The 18,990-nt window shown below is 44.1% G+C and overlaps 2 protein-coding genes across 3 annotated transcripts; one reads left to right on the forward strand and one right to left on the reverse strand.

Moving 5' to 3' along the window:
• Window positions 1-2,642: 2,642 nt before the first annotated feature.
• Window positions 2,643-12,508, forward strand: LOC125621111 (5-hydroxytryptamine receptor 3A). The gene is made up of 9 exons (XM_048817599.2): window positions 2,643-2,808; window positions 3,083-3,240; window positions 4,408-4,452; window positions 4,545-4,654; window positions 5,648-5,817; window positions 7,379-7,539; window positions 10,926-11,136; window positions 11,421-11,588; window positions 12,076-12,508. The coding sequence occupies exons 1-9, from the start codon at window positions 2,763-2,765 to the stop codon at window positions 12,312-12,314; spliced, it is 1,308 nt and encodes a 435-aa protein (XP_048673556.1). The 5' UTR covers window positions 2,643-2,762; the 3' UTR covers window positions 12,315-12,508.
• An 809-nt stretch (window positions 12,509-13,317) lies between these two features.
• ATP5PD (ATP synthase peripheral stalk subunit d) lies at window positions 13,318-18,913 on the reverse strand. 2 transcript variants are annotated; one of them, XM_048817602.1, is made up of 6 exons: window positions 18,790-18,913; window positions 17,806-17,936; window positions 16,381-16,477; window positions 15,033-15,104; window positions 13,681-13,743; window positions 13,318-13,530 (listed from the first exon to the last, which is right to left on the reverse strand). In XM_048817602.1, the coding sequence occupies exons 2-6, from the start codon at window positions 17,925-17,927 to the stop codon at window positions 13,399-13,401; spliced, it is 486 nt and encodes a 161-aa protein (XP_048673559.1). In that variant the 5' UTR covers window positions 17,928-17,936; window positions 18,790-18,913; the 3' UTR covers window positions 13,318-13,398. The 2 variants fall into 2 exon arrangements, with proteins under 2 accessions (XP_048673559.1, XP_048673558.1); XM_048817601.1 differs by having other exon boundaries at window positions 18,719-18,866.
• Between the last annotated feature and the right edge of the window lie 77 nt (window positions 18,914-18,990).

An 18,990-nucleotide genomic window follows, 5' to 3' on the forward strand; every position in this document is an offset into this window, starting at 1 on the left:
AGCTTATGCTCAAATAAATTGGTTAGTCTCTAAGGTGCCACAAGTACTCCTTTTCTTTTTACAAATTGGATAATCACATTCAGCAAATCATAACCTTTCCAAAGATACCTTACATGACCCATCGTGCATAAAACATATCTCAGTTATGCCATGTTCATATCACAACAATATTTCCATGAAGAAATGGGATGTAACATCACAAGGAGATCAGCAAGAACTGGGACAAAGTAACAACAATCTATAAACAGAGCAGTGAAGCCTGTCTAGGCAACAGGCAGAAGAGAAGAAAGGAGTGGATTACACCCAGCACTTGGAATGCCATAGAAACCAGATGAGCTCTGAAGAAAAAAGTTTTAGACACAAAATCCCAGAAGCTAAAGGATAAATACCACAAGCAGTATAGCCAGGCACACTGGGAGGTCAAAGGCCTTGTGGGAGCAGAGAAATGACATTATATTGATCAGCTGGCAACACAAGCAGAGGATGCAGCTTCTCATGGTGAACAAGGAACTGTCTACAAAATGATGCAGCTTATCAGTGGTAAATGATAGAGACCAACAAACACTCTCATCAGGGACAAACAAGGCCACCTACTGACAACAGAAAAAGAACAAGAAATGCGCTGGACAGAACATTTCAGAGAATTGCTGAACAGGGAGCCACCTAAAGAGGAAACAAACATCCGGGGGGCAGAAGAAGTTCTTGATATCAACACAACACCACAACTAAGGAAGAGATCATTCAAGCCATCAAATCCTTAAAAAATGGGAAAGCTCCTGGCAAGGATAACTTGAATGCAGAAGTGTTCAAGGTAAATCCTGAGGGCTTGGCTACACTTATATTTTATAGCGCTATAACTTGCTGGCTCAGGGGTGTGAAAAATCACCCCCCTGAGCGCAGCAAGTCAGAGTACTTTAAAGCGCTAGTGTAAACAGGCTCCGAGAGCTTGGAGCTAATCCCCTCGTGGAGGTGAAGTACCAGGGGCGCTGGGAGAGCTCTCTCCTAGCGCTCGCGTGCGATCACACTTGCACTTCAAAGCGCTGCTGGGAAGCATTCCCGTGACAGCGCTTTGAAGTTTCCAGTATAGCCATGCCCTGAGTTAGCAGCATCTATCCTGGCCCCTCTATTTATATCAGAAAGGGGGAAAAGTGCCAGATGTGTGGACCAGTGGGGTTATAGTGAAGATATCAAAGGAAGGAATTCTCAGTGATTGTAATAACTGGCTTGGTATCACACTTATCTGTGCCAAGCAAGATATTGTGCAAGATCATAGTCCAGTGTATATCAGAGGCAATTGATAGCATTCGAAGAAAAGAGCAAGCCGGTTTTCGGAAAGGGCGTGGATGCACAGAGCAGATCTTCACTCTATGAAACATAATAGAACAATGATTAGAATGGCAACGGCAACTCTACATAAACTTCATAGACTGAGTGGGCTTTTGACAGCATTCACAGGTCTAGCCTATGGTACATTCTGTGGGCATATGGGAGCCCTCTCTGTAAACTCAACTTAATCAAAAGCTTCTATTCCAACTTTACATACAGTGTTGATCAGTTCTGAAGTCAAAACAGGAGTACATCAAGGGTGTATCATGTCTACAAGCCTCTCCAACATTGCCATTGACTGGATAAGGTGGCATACAACAGTAATATGACAAGAGGTATTAAATGGACACCCTTCTCATCCCCTGAAGACCTGGACTTTGCAGATGATCTCGCTCTCCTAACACATACCCAACACCCTATACAAGAAAAAACAACTCGATTCAACATGTTCAGCCAGCAAATTGGATTGAAAATCAACCGCAATAAGACAGCTGTCATGACCTTTAACATTACCTCACTATCACCAGTACAGATAGAGGATCATGTTCTCACCAGTGTAGAAACATTCACATACTTGGATAGCACCATCAGCCAGGATGGTGGAACAAGCGATGACATCCAAAACAAAATCAATAAAGTCAGGAACACCTTCAGGAGCTTAAATACAGTCTGGAAATCATCAAAATACAACACCAAAACCAAACTCAAGATTTATCAGAGCTGTGTACTTTCAATACTACTTTACAGTGCAGAATGCTAGGGAATGAGAAAGCATGACATGTCCAAACTATCTTCATTCCTTACAACACGCCTCAGAAAAATCCGTCGTATCTTTTGGCCCCGAACAATCTCAAACCAAGACCTGTTCACTCAGTGCAGCCAAGGGGATCTGAGCACCATCATTGCTAGGAGTCATTGGAGATGGATCGGTCATGTGCTTCGGATGGAAACTGATTGCATCACCAGAATAGCATTAAGATGGACACCTGAAGGAAAGCGAAAACGAGGCCTCCCGAAAACAACATGGCAGAGAGCTGTGGCAGTTGGACTGAGAAACCTGGGGCACAACTGAGGAACCACTGAAAGACTTGCCAGAAACAGACAGGAGTGGAGGAGCTTCGTTGCTGCCCTAAATGCCAGAGACATAATGGGAACACGATGTGATATGATGGGGTTAAAGCAAATTATTCCTACCACAGCATTGGCCCCATAACATCAATTCATTAACAATAATTTGACGAGCTGATCCCAAGAGCCAGCTGAGTACATTGTGCCATTATCACTGAATTTTTCATAAAAAAAACAAGGCTTCAATTACATAAGCTTCCTCCCTACATCGATTAATATCAAATCACCAGCTGCATATCAGCTGATAGCCACTGGCAACTAGCTGTAGCATCAGCTTCACCATTTGCCTCATTAGGAAAAGGGGAACAATGTGGGAAGCATTCTTAGCTATTCTCACGTTGCCTTTGGCAACAGGTAAGTCAAATTATAGTAGGACCAGGGGAAAACCCCTGAGTAATTTATATTCTCATACATGTATGAGGAAGATTAAAACGGGCACCCTAGTCCTGCCAGTGTGAAAGGGGACAAAGATCTGACAGTGGTTTTCTAGCAGCTACAGCCCAATGTCTTTTAATCCTCTGATGCATTCCTATTCCATAAGCGGGCTGTGTGGTGTATGCTGAGATCCTGCCCAGTATTGCTCTGATAAAATGATTTGGACATAACCAGACTCATTTTATTTCCACAGGTGCTGCCCCAGAACAGCTCTGTAAATACGACGACGTTCTTCAGTACCTGAATATCTCCTCTGAAAAGGCACCCGCACTACATACAATACCGAAGGAAAATTGGGAAGAGCCGTTGAAAGTGGAGGTACAATTTATATTGATGTCCATCCTCTCAGTGGTAAGGAAACAAACCTCTTTATTATTCTGTATAGTAGGAAATATTGTGGAGATTGAAAAGCTGAGGCAGCTGATGATCCTAAAGTGAGTGAATGACTTCTCTCACTCATACCAGCACAAATCAGGAGTAACCCCAGTTACTGTCACTGATCTGAAAAAGTAGAACCCGAACCTTAGGTCTTCTTCTGACCTTCTCCAGACTTCATGGCTGTGGTTTGAAAGTAGAATCCAGAGCAATGTTTGGAGGTGCCAGGTGTAAAATAGTTTGTCACATCCGCACAAATGTGAGAGTTGTTTAAAACTGTTTTAGTGATCACATATTGGACAGGTGTCACATTAAAATGAGCTCTAAAAGATCAAAGTCCAGGGCAAGATTCATTTCTATAGCAGCCTCTTATCCACTTTTTAATTGACTTGTTAAGCTACACTGTGTTGCCAAAGTAATGCAAAGTTGTCCAAAAATACTCAGGAACTTGATCCTTGATTTGGATTTCATCAAAACGTCTTTCTTTTTCTGTTTCCTGCACACGCATAAAAAGCACCTCTTACAAGGGAAACACCGCCCTCTGCTTAGCCTGGGTGAAGGAAACACACATTATTATCTGATGGTACAGCAAAGTGGAGTTGGGGGGAGCGGGGAGAGTCAGTAAGGACTTGTGCAGTTCTTGTTTGGTTTTTCCCTCCTTATATACCAAGAACCTGTTTGTCAGAAGCTGGGAATGAGCGACAGGGGATGGATCACTTGATGATTACCTGCTCTGTTCATTCCCTCTGGGGCACCTGGCACTGGCCACTGTTGGAAGACAGGATACTGGGCTAGATGGACCTTTGGTCTGACCCAGTAGGGTCATTCTTATGTTCTTATGATCAGAGTCTGAAGACTCTATTTCCCTGAGCCATGTTGTAATTTTTCTCCCATTCTACTGCTCTGGATCCTCTCCTAGCGCAGATTTGCATAGAGAGGTGTACTCTATCAGGCAACTATTTTTTCCAAACATTGAATCTTACCGTCCCAATCTACTCCCCAGTTTGTAAGACCAACAACAGTAAGTTATTGGCTTGACCTGATTTTCTCATATCTCTGACACCCTTCTGAACAGCCCCCAAGCTCCGTACCTACCTTAGTTAAGGAAATCATGATAATCACTTTCCCATTTCGTTTCTCTAGACTGAAAAGCTACAAACTGTCACTGTCTATTTCTTAGTGACCATGGTAAGAGATTTTTTTTCTGTAAAATCAAAGCTATTTCCTGTGTGCTGTGAGTCCAGAAATTGTTTCCATTCCGTGATTTTTCTTTCCTCTAGAAGTGGAAAAATGTCTTTGTGACTTGGAATCCTCAGGATTTCTGTAACATTTCCAACCTCGTTCTGCCAGTGGATACATTTTGGTCCCCATATATCATCATTTATGAACAGTAAGACTCTCCTTGGCCGATTTCAACTTGCTTCTGTAAGAAGGGTAATTATGAGGGACATGATGGGAGCCACTGAAATCAATGCAACTAACTCATCTGAGTGAGGATTATTCACACAAGGAAAGGTTTTGCTGGGTGAATTGTATGTGTGTGGGGGTGTGCGAAATAGCTAAGAATCAATTAACTGATCTCATGCTACAGTAAGAAAACATTCATTACATAAAACGGGGATTTTTAGTCCCGAAGCAAGGGGGCACTAGTAGAGAAAGTTTTCCCATAGGCTGCACAATCTGACAGACAGGGAAGCCAATCAAAAGGAGACAGACTCCAACAGTATATCTTAGAGGCTCCTGTTACTTTTTATTCTGGAAGTCCAGGAGATGCCCACTGTACTATGATATTTGGTATTGTCCCTAAATGGTTAATTATTCATGATTATTTGTTAAGAAGCAGCTGTGTGCTCAGCACTGCACAAGATACAAATAAAGACATAGGGCCTGATTCTGCTCTTACTTACATGGTGGAAATCAGGAGTAATTCAGCTGAAGTCAATAGTTAGGGGGTGGAAGCTGTGTGAGATCAGAATTAGGCCAACAGTCCCTGGTCCAATGGGGCAAGAGGTTCATATATGCTTGAATGTATTTTCTGTCTCATCTAGCCCGCTAATGGGGTGCACTACAAATCTTGGTGTAGATTGGGGTTATCGACCCTTCTCTGCGCCCCAGACTTTCTCTGTTTGTTTTCTCTCTTCCCGTCTCTCCTATCTCCTCCCACAGCTTTTTTGTCCTCTCCTGTTTATTTTAAATCTCTCATCCCTTGTTACTCGCTGTCACTCATCCTTTCTCTTCTGTTTCCTGTTGTGTGTGTAGTAAGGTTCACTGACCATTCAAAGTCAGACTAACAGCGAGTTTGCAAATAAAATATTGTCTTCGATCTGCAACAAGTGTTTTGTCATTTTACTTTTCATTGTTGTTCAATCATTGGTTCCTTCAGAGTGGATGAAGAGAAATCGCTCAGCAGGCCCTTTCTGTCCATCACTCACAACGGCATCGTTAGCAAAACCCAACAGCAACAGGTCACCATAACGTGCAGCTTGGAGATGCACCAGTTTCCATTTGACACCCAAACGTGCAACATGAGCATATCCTCATTTATGAATTCAGGTATGTCCATTCTTATTCACTTTTTTACAACTAGACTGGATTGGCTGGTGCTGGCCCCTGTCCCCAGTTAGACAACGGACTAGATGGATCACAGGTCTGAGCTACTATTGACATTTTTATGTTCACTACTCAATAGTGTACATTGTGTTAAAAAAAATTATGGCGCAAGGTGAAAACAGGGCCATAGCATGATCTCCCACTATGGAGTCTCCTATATATATATGTCTGGAAGAATCCAGGACCTGCCCCTGCAAACCCTTTATTCCCAGGAGTGGTCATCCTAGTCAAATGATTAGTCCCACTGACTGCAGTAGGGATTACTTGTATAAGAGTTTGCAAGGTCTAGTCCTTAAAATGTGCATGAGGGTCTAGATTAAAAATAGAACTCCAGCGGCTGAAGTTGAGAGGACTAATCACATGACTGAGAAAGGGCTGCAGGATGGGACCCAGACTTAGAGCTCTGAGCTCCAGGCTAGAGATCTAGGGTCTGGACTGCTGCATTCTTTCTTATTTTATCCCCATGGTAGTCGCAGAAATGGAGAGGCAAGACTTATTTTCAGGCATGATCTTTTATTGTTTGCATAGCACAGGTTTCCATTTAGCTACAAATATTCTAATAACTCAGTTTCACTTGAAAAGCAATTGGCTTAGTTAAAGTAAGGTATCAAATGTTTCATGACATTCCTAGACTTTAAAGCCAGAAGGGATCATTAGATCATCTAATCTGACCTTCTGTGTATCACAGGCCATTAAATGTCACCCGGTTACCCCTGAATTGAGCCCAATAACTTGTGTTTGGCTAAAGCAGCTCTTCCAGAAAGTCAGCCAGTCGCAATTGGAAGAGGAAATTCTTTGCTAGGAATGCAAGTAGTAAACACGCCCAGTTCACATCTGGGAGTAAAACATTCCAGGGAAGGGGGCTAGTCATGTCGGTATCGAGACCTCGATATTTTTCCCAAGAAAATGCTCAATTTGCACAATTGCCACCTTAAGGATCATCCTTCTGTAGCTAAAGGAATGTGCTTGCAACAGTGAGTCTGTGCAGAAGAGGGCCAGATAGTAGCTACTCCTAAGTATTTATGGAAGCACAGGGAAGAGACAGACACTGCCAACTGCTCCTCCAAATGCTTGATCTAAAGCTCACTGAAGTCAGTGGAAAGACTCCCACTGACTTCAATAGGATTTGGATCCAGGCCATAAGATGGGAGACAGAATTCAACCAAGTATCCAAGACCAATGGAGTTATGAAACTCCTACTGTCAGCAGACATTTGTTCCCATTTAAGCAGTGACCACTGGGCCAGATTCTGATCTCAGACTGATATAAGTCCATTGATTTCAATGAAGTTATTGCCAGTTTATCCTGGAGTAAGAATCAAGCTCCAAGTACATGACTAGTTCTGTTTTGGGCAAGAGATATAATTTTCCCACCAGGGGGATCTTAACCTTCTCTTCCCTTCTTCTGAATACACACCTGGACTATGGCAGCAGATCTGAACTCCCTGCACTGAGAAAGGAACCACCTTTAAACCACTCTGTCCTCATTTTCTTTCTTCAAACAGAAACAGACATTATACTCCTGTCCAGTCAGACAACAGAAGAGGCGAATAAACAAAGCCAACTTTATCACCTGACCAATGGAGAATGGAAGTTCATGAACATAAACATCATACAACACACAGAGTCATTGGAGGAGGAGGAGTTTGCTGTGATCACCTATGAGGTATTGCATCATCAGTGTATTTCACACACTATATATTTCATTCATTCATTGACTTATCAAAAACACACCCTTCAGAACATCAGGGCTCACCTACAAAAACTAAAAACACAACCCAAGCAAAATCTAGTCATCTTTAAAGGACTAACCCCCACAATTACAAATACACATTTCCCTCACCAGGCAAAGAGCTTTATAAATTATAGGTATTTTAACAAAAGGTCCAGCAAGATACAGATTATCTACTTATGTCCAAGGCTTAGTATTGCTACCTTAGCAACTTTGTGAGAGTTTAAAATCTCAAAACACAATGATCTGATAAAAATGAAAGTTACTTACTGTACCTCTAAATGGAGGTCTCGGAATGTGGCACCTCTGCAGGGTCAGAGTATTGTGCCAGGACTGCCTGAACCCTACAATGTAGATCTGTTGAGCTAAATCAAGAAAGAGCTCAATTTGGTGCTCATGCCAAGTGCTGCATTCTACAAGGAGTTCATGGGGGAAATACATAACTCCCGTGTCTAAATGGGAGAACTACAGCAGTCTCACAAATCCAGAAGCACATGTGCCCAAGACAACTCATGCTAGTTCCACTGTCACATTCCTAGCATCTCTCACCTAACAGTGCAGGAGACAATGCCAAAAAGAGTGTGGAACCAAAGCCAGATCATGCTTTACAGTACAGCTCTCATAGGAGCATATGGGGTCAGACACTAATGCTGGCAAGTCACTGGATTCCTTCATAGCTGGTAACAAAAACATATTTTCATGCTATAGAACACCACAATCCTGGGGCCAGATCCTCAGTAGGTACAAACTGCTATAGCTCCACTGACATCAATGGAGCTACCCTGATTTATACCAGCTGAGGATGTGGTCTAAGGCAGTTTCCTCTTCCTGTGAGATCTACTATAGGCCACTCTAAGACAGCTCACTGCACTAGATGGACCTTTTTGTCCGCTCCAGTTTTAGCGTGTGTGTTTAGGGGAGTAGAAGAAAAAAAACCAGACATGTGAGGGCATAGGTATTCAATGGGCACATGTGCATGAATATTCATACAGAGAATACCAGCAGGAAAATAGCAAGAGTGGAGCAAGAGAAGAACAAAGGGCTCGACCCAAAATGAGGGCAAAGGGGGTTAGGTGAAGTGGCTGGAAGTAGGTGGTAGAAAGAGATGGGCAGGTAAGGAAGAGCTAACAGGACAGGTGGAAGAAGGGTCAGACTATGAGCGGAGGGGAAGTTGGGGTTAGCAAGGAGGAAATGAAGGTAAGCAAGGAAGGAAAGAAAGCCGGGTACAGGATGAGGGCAAGTGTTTAAAGGCTGGCATTTGAAACTTGGGCTGCGCTAGAGGGTGGGAAGCCCACTGGGGCCTGTTCCCTCCTTTGAGTTGATAGTGGTAGCCTGGATTCCAACCACAGTTAGAGAGTTAAGCTGTCATGGGATAAGAGGGAAGGTCCCCTCATGGACAAGTAACTGGTTAAAAGATAGGACACAAAGGTTAGGAATAAAGGGTCAGTTTTCAGAATGGAGAGAGGTAAATTGAGGTGTCCCCCAGGAATCTGTACTGAGACCAGTCCTATTCAACATATTCATATATGATCTGAAAAAAGGGGTAAACAGTGAGGTGGCAAAATTTGCAGATGATACCAACTACTCAAGATAGTTAAGTTCCAAGCAGAGTTCAAAGAACTAGAAAAGGATCTCACAAAACAGGGTGACTGGGCAACAAAATGGCAGATGAAATTCAATGTTGATAAATGCAAAGTAATGCACATTGGAAAACAATCCCAATTATACATATAAAATGATGGGGTCTAAATTAGCTGTTACCACTCAAGAAAGATCTTGGAGTCATTGTGGATAGTTCTCTGAAAACATCCATTCAATGGGCATCAGCAGTTCAAAAAGCGAACAGAATGTTGGGAAATCATTAAGCGAGGGATAGATAAGACAAGACAGAAAATATCATATTGCCTCTATATAAATCCATGGTTTGCCCACATCTTAAATCAGGGGTGGGCAAACTTTTTGGCCTGAGGGCCACATCGGGGTTCCAAAACGGTACAGAGGGCCGGGTAGGGAAGGCTGTGCCTCCCCAAACCCTAACCCTATCCATCCTGTCCCACTTCCCACCCCCTGACTGCCCCCCTCAGAACCCTGACCCATCCAACCCCCCCAACTCCTTGTCCCCTGACCACCAACTCCTGGGACCCCCTGCCCCTAACCACTCCCCCAGGACCCCACCCAACCCCCCTTGCTCCATCCCCTGACTTCCCTGACCGCTATCCACACCCCCACCCCCTGACAGGCCCCCCTCTAAAGCCCCTTTCAGAATGCAGCCCTGCAAACATGGGCGGAGGACTCAGGAGGAGCAGGGGCAGCCACACAGCCGGAGAGAAGTGGCAGTTTCCCATTCAAAGTGCCACTTCTCTCCAGCTGGCTGCACAGCTGCCCAATGCTTCGCCCTCGCCACCCGCCTGCTCCCCTGTGGCTGCAGGTGAGCCTCCCTTCCTGCTCTCCCCTGCAGTGCAGCCCCCTCCCACGCTGGCAGCACTGCGAGCTGAGACTGCGGGGGAGAGGGGCGAGCCGGGGAGGGGCCAGGAACTAGCCTCCCTGGCTGGGAGCTCAAGGGCCGGGCAGGATTGTCCCATGGGCCGTAGTTTGCTCACCTCTGTCTTAAATACTGCATGAAGATGTGGTCGCTCCATCTCAAAAAAGATATATTGGAATTGGAAAAGGTTCAGAGGAGGGCAACAAAATGATTAGGGGCATGGAACGGCTTCCATGTGGGGAGAGATTAATAAGGCTGGGACTTTCCAGTTTGGAAAAGAGACGACTAAGGGGGGAATATGATACAGGTCTATAAAACCATGACTGGTGTGGAGAAAGTAAATTAGGAAGTGTTCTTTACTCCTTCTCATAACAAGAACTAGGGGTCACCCAATGAAACAGCAGGTTTAAAACAAACAAGAGGAAGTATTTTTTCACACAGCGCACAGTCAACCTGTGAAAAACTCTTTGCCAGGGGATGTTGTGAAGGCCAAGACCATAACACAGTTAAAAAAAATAGATAAGTTAATGTAGAATAGGTCCATCAATGGCTATTAGCCAGGATGGGCAGGGATGGTGTCCCTAGCCTCTGTTTGCCAGAAGCTGGGAATGGGCAACAGGGGATGGATCACTTGATGATTACCTGTTCTGTTCATTCCCTCTGGGGCACCTGGCACTGGCCACTGTCAGAAGACAGGATATGGGGGGCTAAATGGTCCTTTGGTCTGACCCACTACCACCATTCTTATCTTCACAGTTAGAGGCATCTGTCTTATCCCATCAAAACCAGCACTAATCCAGGCCATTCTGTTATTTCATGTTTGCCTTGTTCCCTCCAGATCTCCATGAAAAGACGACCCATTTTATACGTTTTGAACCTTATCTTCCCAACATGTGCTCTCTACTTACTGGATATGACTATTTTGTTCAGTGCCAGCTCTTTTGGGGACAAGATCAGCTTCCAGCTGTCACTCATCATTGGAGAGTCTGTGTTAGCTCTGATTCTTAAGGACATTCTTCCCACTTCTTCTGATGACCCACCCATAATAGGTACTTGTCTTTATTGAGTAAAAGTCACTTTATATTCGACATGCACTGGATGTAAGGAAGAGAGCAGAATACAAACATGCCACCTATTCAGAGATAGTAAGAAGAGGAACACGTAGCCACTGCAGCAGAGCAGTAATACTTTAAGTCCCTATTCAGAGCAGTTTCTGGAATTGGGGCACTATATTTCTTCTATGAACAGAAGCCCACAGTAGAAAGAACCATGGATCTAGAGGAAGGAAAGGCAGAGAGTTTATCAAGCACATTGTCTTGGTCTTGTTTTGCAGTGATGTTTTTCATAGGTGTCTTTGTCCTAATGATTATGGGTGTATTGGAGACCTGCCTATTAATGCAGCTGAAGAAGAAACCCCACCACCCATTCCTCAAGGCTATGAAACTGCTGAGATGCCGCGAGCAAGATAGAACATCATCCAGAAAGCTCCTAAGCAAGCAGGGTTGGTGTTTGGTTACCTCCATTTGAATATCCGTATCCAGTGTCAGGGTTCTGTCAGTATGGAGCCCCTTATCTCTGGAAATCAATCATGCTAGCAAGCTTAGAACCCAAGTCCATTGTGTTTCAGGCCACATTTGATTATACATTCACACACAGTTAAGACACTTACCTCTCAATGTCATCAAGGTGCATATATTATACTAATGAAATATATTTACATACACACACACACAAAAGAGCTGCACCTTTGTTATTTATGGAGGCTCAGCTGTAAACCTAGCCCCACGCAGAGTCCACCAACTCTGGCCAGCCCCACAAGCCCATTCAGCAAGAACAGTCCCTGAGATTTTCTGATGGAAAAATGTATGAAATTTTAATAAAAACTATCAAGCAAATAAAGTCAAGGTTAGCATCATGCAGGCCTCAGCTCTTGTCCACAATTTACCCTTATGTATATTTACTTTTGGCTGCTGTTCTGCCCATTGTAGGAGATTCGCTGACTGAGATGGCCGTGGGACAAGAGGAGAGGAGGGATTCAAACCCACTTGGAAAGGGAAATATAGAACTACCCATGCTTACGGGAAGAATCAATGAGGAAGGGCAGCGAATTGGGACCCAGGCAGAGCTACAGGAGTATGAGTCAGCTCTGGAGAAGATGTTTTTCTGCAGTCATTTGCTTTTATCACTACTGTTTATCATCATTATTATTGTACAATGGAGTGGTTAAATGTGGGCTAATTGCCTTTTCTAATACTTGCTTCAACCACCTCCCTAAGAAGGTTTTCCTGCTTCTTATGCTTGAATTAAGCTGTATACTGCATGTCTGAATAACAGTGCAAGCTCTGCAGGGCAGGAGCCTTGTTCTTGCATGTGCTTTGTAAAGCAATGTGTACACCTAGGGCATCCCATCAGCAAATAAGTTACATGAATAAAATACATTCATGGAACCAATGTTCCAGCTGACAGGGAATTTTTGGAGTAGGTGTAAGTCATCTTAGCTGTACCTCTCAAAAGTGCTGAACTACACATGGAGATCTGGGGGGAACAAAGCAAAGATGAAATAACACAATGGACTAGATTAGTGCTGGTCTTGATGGGAAGAGACAGGCTCCTCCGACTGTGACAGGAGTCCAGGCTACCATTAACCAGAGCCAATGAGCGTATCATGGACAGGTTACAGAGAAATGCTTGTTTCAGAGTAACAGCCGAGTTAGTCTGTATTCGCAAAAAGAAAAGGAGTACTTGTGGCACCTTAGAGACTAACCAATTTATTTGAGCATGAGCTTTCGTGAGCTACAGCTCACTTCATCGGATGCATACTGAGCTGTAGCTCACGAAAGCTCATGCTCAAATAAATTGGTTAGTCTCTAAGGTGCCACAAGTACTCCTTTTCTTTTTAGAGAAATGCTTGTGCTTGTAATACAGAAAAATGATGAAATTTATAATGGGCTGCTCATTTGGTTCGCTGAACTATTATCTCAGTCACCCGAACAACCTTAAGTTTAATCTGAACGGCAAGAACAGGGAGAGTATTCTACAATCACTAACCCTTGGCATCCTGCTTGGAAGACTCAATCCTGTCCTCCTTCAGGAACTATCTTCACCCTGTAAAGAGTGCAGAGCTTCCAAAACCAATTGCCTGCTTACTTCACAGCATTCATCACTCACTTAAAAAACCCCAAAACTCCTAGTGGATTTAATGTTTAGTTTTGAGATCAAGACAAAGACACTTTTGTGAAGCCCTCTACAATTACTTTATTTAAAAGATTCTAGAGAATTTGACAGTCACCAGAAACTGCTTTTGGACAGATTTACAGGTCTTCAATAGGTTTGTGTGGCCAGTATGGATATTTCTCCTTGTCCAATTTGGTTTCAGGGAAGACCTCATTCAAGTCCTCAAATGTCATCTGATCAAATGGAATCATGGTTCTGAACTTCTCAAGCTTGAAGTGGGAGGAGAGACAAGAAAATGTTAAAGTCAGTTGTAAGCAAGCATTCAAATTAAACTAGATGTACAATTAGAAATTAAAACAAGGTTTCATACCAAGCTGCCTTAAACATGAAATTCACAGGGTAGAACCCATCGAACTTACCTGTTTCTCATACTGGACAATACGGGATTTAGAGGCCTGCACATATTCAGCAGCACTCTTAGCCTGCAAGACAACAAAGGATTTGGTGAGCACATTAATCCTAGATTGTTTCCTGCAGTGAAGCTGTGACTCTCATCCCATTTCACTTTAGCCAGCGAAAGGGAGTCACCATTCTCGTCTTACCTCTTCCTTAAAGAGACACTGACTTTAAAATAGCATCTGCTTTAAATAAAACAGGTAAAAGTAATGTCAAGCCCTTTATCTGCCCCTGATTCTCCTTGCCATTTTTGTGGGTTTACAATAATGGTTTGTTTTCTAATACAAGTTCTCTGTCCCCTGTTGCTATGTGAGATATAAGAGGGAAATTGACTAAGTGCATAGGCAGTTTAATCATTTCCCCAAAGTATTTTCAAAAGCACAAAAGAAACTGAAGAAACAGATTGTTTTTTTATTACAACAGAAAAAAGCTAGTTATCAGTAGTTGTTACAAGTAACACCTACTAAGTAATTTTCTAGACAAGTGATTTTGCCCCCCAAAGCCTGCAAAGATGGAGAGAGGTTTGACGTTACCATTCTTTGTTGCACTGATCGGTTAGGATGTAGATTCAAACACTTTTTAAAGGGATTGCAGTGAGAATCTGAAGTCAGGTAAACTCCCAAAGCCATAGGCTTCAGCCTCTGCTGCTAAGTGTTAAAAAAATTAATATAAGCCACTTTGTTCAAACTTGTTTTGAACAGCGGGTTTACAAGACTCTAGTGACCTAGAAGTTTTTAAGCAGACACATTCTGTAACAGAGGAAGCCACAAGGAGCTTGAGGCTGACAAATTTTCTGGCTAAAGACAACATCAATGACCTGAGTACAACCCCTGGAGTTTGTTACACCCACCCTCCTCTTTCAGACAGAGGAGGAACCCACAGAATTGAAGTGACACTGTGCAATGCTCCATCTTGACCACTGCAGTCTCCAAGAACTCCAACTGCACATTAAAAAGGAGTCAGGCCTATTTTATGCAATTTAGGTGCATCCTTTGGGCTGCTGACAAGATGCCAATATGCTCCTCAGTTGATCAGAGTTTGGCTGCCTTTGTCTTACACTAATTTCAAGTTTATTACACCAGAAGAGCAAGCTGAACTGCAATCCAGTTCCAGACTCTAAATCCCCAAGTGTGGCCATGTATAGGTAGAGAGAACCTATTCATGCTCAAAAGATGCCTATAAGCACAAACCCAGACTTGCAGCTCCTGTACCTCAGCACAACTATCCACCAGCAGACTCCAAGTCAGAATTATTCTACACCACTACAAAGATTAAAGAGAAACTATGTGGCAGGGAAGATTTTTTAAATACTTACAGCTTCCTGTTCCTGGGCATTTATCTTGTCTGTTTGTGTGTCCACAGGCTCAGGAACCTTTAGTGCACTGTACTGTAAATTCAAAAAATAAATTCTAAACGTGTTGCCTCTCAATACTATTAAAAGCTCTGCATGCTCCCAGAGCTAATATTTCCCCAGTAGCCAGACTAGTGCTCTTTGGTCTCCCCAAAAACACTCTCAGACCCTTCCAAGTGAACTGGCTTCCTGTAGTAGGTCACCAATCAACTCAACTTGATGCCAGCTTCACAAATAGCGTTAGCTGGCTCTCATATGTACATAACATACTCAGCACTGCATTGTCACTGTCGTAGTCTTGTACAAAGCCAAAACATGTTAATGCTTCCATACAGCACCAACAATCTAATGCCAAAGGGTTACTATCTTGTCCCACAAACCAAGTCAAGTTATACAGATGTAAAAGAAGCTCCCGAATTCCTCTAAAGGTCAGTGGGTCCTTATGGACTGAGCACAGGACCAGGAGCGAAGAACTGCTACATTCTAATTCCAGCTCGGACACCAATCCCCTGTGTGATTATTGATTATTTGCCCAATGCCCATTTATAAAAAAAGGTTAACATCCACTTCAAAGGATTATTGTTATTACCACACCACTTCGGGGTGTTAACAGTGCTTTTTACTTCCTGCCCTTCAGTGGCAAGGGTTGAAGGGATGTTTGAACAGTCTCTCCCCAGACAGCACAGAGTTATTTCTCAAGCCATCACACGTGATTCAATAGTATTTGCAAAATTTTACTCCAGTAGGCTTCTGGACCAGGTCCTTGGCTACAGCCAAGGAGAACACAGCACAGCTCAGAATGTAATGGAGGTGTACAAAGGTGGCCCTTTTCACTCCTGATACTGGACCAGCTGCATGCAGGCAAGTATCAGAGCATACATCACACTGCTCTAAATTATGCAGACTACTAAAAGTCTCAAGAGGCTAATACAGCAGTTGGGAATCAGCAGAGAATAGGGAAATTCTGACCATATACTCTTTCCTCTGGCCACTTCTACACCTACAGCCAGGAAAACCTATGCAGGCTGCAAGAGAAAAAGCATTAGCTTTATACCACTGGAGGATCCCCCTCCTCTAAAATGACCCTTCCTATTTTTAGTTATGCTAGCTTTTGGGCTGCTTTGTGCTAGCAGTGTGATGCAAAGCAGCTGCACACCACAGCACAGGATCTGGGCCAATACCTCCTAATAATCTCACCTACTAGCCTGCTAGAGGAAAAGTTCAGAGTTCTGTGTCTTGTACATCAGATATGAGCAGTCTCCACTTGGATTTCAAATCAGCAGCAACATCTAATTGAGGACGAGAATCTCACCTTCTTTTCAAACTCATCCACCATGCCAGCCTTAGCAACTGCAGTCTTGTAATAAACCCAGTCAATAGCGGGGGACTTCTCTGGCAAGGAGGTCAACCTGTACAGGTGGAGCAGAACAGCTGATAGCGAGTTCCACACAGAGCAACTCTGCAGTCTCCATTGCCCCGCCCATCATCAGGCCCCAGGGTAGCAACTATGCTAATTTTAGTTGCCAATATTTTCAGACTCATCATTAACATGGAAAGGCAATAAAGCAGCCACACAAAATTCTACATGCCTACATTTGCTTCCCCCACACACACACACACGCACTTTGGTGGATTGGCAAGTACAATACTCTCAGTTTTTTCATCATGAACAAGCAGGCAAGGAGAGTTTGTGAATGGGATGGTTAGTTTTCATTATAGTTTTGTAAGGCCGACAAAGGGTTTAAAAAAAAAAATAAGCAATGGTATTTTAGCTGTATCTACACTACAGAGAGGGGCAGCAGTTTGTAGAAATGTTGGTGGTGCCCAGAACGCCCAGAGCCTGCCCCCCCAAACTCTGCCCCCCATCTGCCTAAGGCTCTGGGAGGCAGTTTGGGGGCTGGAGAGGGTGTGTGGGAACGGGGCGGGGGTGCAAGTTCTAGGATGGAGTTTGGGTGCTGGGTGCAGGCTCCGGGCTGGAATAGGGGGTGGGTGTGCAGGAGGGGGTGGGGGCTGTAGGCTCTGGGATGAAGTTTGGGGACAGGAAGGGGTGCGGAGGGAGGGGGACCATAGAACTCGCCACCTAGCACTACAGAACCTGTGCGGGCGCAACACTTCTGGCACAGCCCAGTGTAAACACAATGTACACAAACAAAAGAAGGTTTTTTTGCCAGCTTAGGAACACACCTCCCACAGCGATGCTAGCAATGCTGACAAAAGGCCTCTTCAGTCAGCATAGCTGAATCTACACTGAGGGTTTTGTCAGCCTAGCTATGTCATTGGGGGTGGTGTATTTTTCACATGCCTGAATGACACAGCAATGCAGGTATAAATTTTAAGTGTAGGCCAAAGTCTTAGCTGCCATGGCAAACAACATGTGCGTCAAGCAATAGCAAATCTAATGTCCAATAGGATTCACTATTGTTTATTGCTGCCAAATCTTGCTAATCGAACACTTTTTAAAAGACTTTTTTGATCAGACCAAATGTAACCTCTCTCAGAACTCCCACTAACATTATAGTTGACTGTAGCACTATGGAGAAGATCAAGAAAGAGCAGAATTTGGCTGTAAAAAAAAAAAAAGGCAGGCTTTATCGTGAGGAATTAAGACTCATTTTAACATCCTTATGGCAGGCACACAGTTATGAGAATGCCACTTTACACACCGACTGCCAGTGCTGAATTGCTAATGCCACTGCCTTCTCACCAGAGCAACCTTTTCACACTGAAATATACTCACTTGGCTGAAAGTGCATCGCTGCGTGTTTTCAGGGCATTAAACATAGCTCTCTGATTGGGAGGCACTCTCTCTGCAAATGCCATCCAGTCAATCGCTTTCAGAGTAGCCCTTCGACCTGCCATTTTTGTGTTCTAGAAAAATAAAACAGCAGAGAAACTTAAATTTTAAGAGGAATTCTGAAGAACAGGCACGTTTATTTTTATCAATGTAAAAGTCTGGGTATTTCATCAACTGAAACTTCACTTCAGCTCTCTCTTTGCTGCAATTGCACTCATTCTACTAACTAGCACACCAAGAGTAATGCTTATAACAACACTTCACATTCCTTATGTTGCTGAGAAGAGGGAAGCACTTTACAAGCAATAACTGAGCACCTCAGTACTTCACTTACCTAGATAAAATATATAGAGTTCATTTCAACAGGACTCAAATGCATTCATCCCCAGAGTGGATCATGGCAGCACCCAGCAACGCTATCAAACTGTTTAAGACGAAGTAAAGGCTACTCCACCCAGTTACTGGAATTATAACCACCCATGTGTGGTTACCTAGCCACAGAGTCAGGCTCCAGACATCACCCTGCTCTTGGTATGGGAACTTGGATTGTTCCTGATCCCTACATTGATTTAACAGAATTATCATACAGATCAAGGGCTGGAAGGGGCCACAACAGACCACCAAGTCCAGCCCCACGAAGTCACCTCTAACGCCAAGCTAGGACATCATCGGAGGTTTGACTCGGGGGAGAAATTGCTCCTCGACTCACCCCTCCCCCCCAGGCACGCGTCCCCCATAACCCGGCATAGCACGGGGGAGGTGACGGGATGCGAGCGCCCGCTGCGAGGAGGAGGATGCCGCCCCCACCGTCAGCGGACCATAGGGATCCCCACGCAAGGCCAGCTGGAGACATCACCTTGCTGGGCAGAGTCCGCCCGCCCGCGCCGGGGTCTCCGTCCCAACCCAAACCACCCGGGTTGGTCTCACCTTCAGCGACCGCAACCACCAGCACCACCCTCCTGCTAGGCAACCTCCGGAAACCCCGTCCGACGCCAACCAATCATAGCCCAGTGGCCCCGGAAGGACTCTCCCGCACTCTCCTCCCACCCCGCCTTAGACAACCCGGAAATGATTATCAACGGCTCTTCCAACACCAATGCAATTTAAAAAATTCTTCCCCTCCTGTTT

The sequence above is a fragment of the Caretta caretta genome, chromosome 14, assembly GCF_965140235.1.
Source record: "Caretta caretta isolate rCarCar2 chromosome 14, rCarCar1.hap1, whole genome shotgun sequence".
Lineage (NCBI taxonomy): Eukaryota > Metazoa > Chordata > Testudines > Cheloniidae > Caretta > Caretta caretta.

What these genes read in the sequence shown, in the direction of transcription:
- ATP5PD (XM_048817602.1), bottom strand. Translation starts at nt 17,927, where the DNA reads ATGGCAGGTCGAAGGGCTACTCTGAAAGCGATTGACTGGATGGCATTT. An exon ending in TGGATGAGTTTGAAAAGAAG is followed by an intron (nt 15,105 to 16,380) that starts GTGAGATTCTCG and finishes TTGAATTTACAG; the next exon opens with TACAGTGCACTAAAGGTTCC. An exon ending in TTGTCCAGTATGAGAAACAG is followed by an intron (nt 13,531 to 13,680) that starts GTAAGTTCGATG and finishes TCCCACTTCAAG; the next exon opens with CTTGAGAAGTTCAGAACCAT.
- LOC125621111 (XM_048817599.2), top strand. Translation starts at nt 2,763, where the DNA reads ATGTGGGAAGCATTCTTAGCTATTCTCACGTTGCCTTTGGCAACAG. An exon ending in CACGTTGCCTTTGGCAACAG is followed by an intron (nt 2,809 to 3,082) that starts GTAAGTCAAATT and finishes TTATTTCCACAG; the next exon opens with GTGCTGCCCCAGAACAGCTC. An exon ending in TGATGTCCATCCTCTCAGTG is followed by an intron (nt 3,241 to 4,407) that starts GTAAGGAAACAA and finishes TCGTTTCTCTAG; the next exon opens with ACTGAAAAGCTACAAACTGT.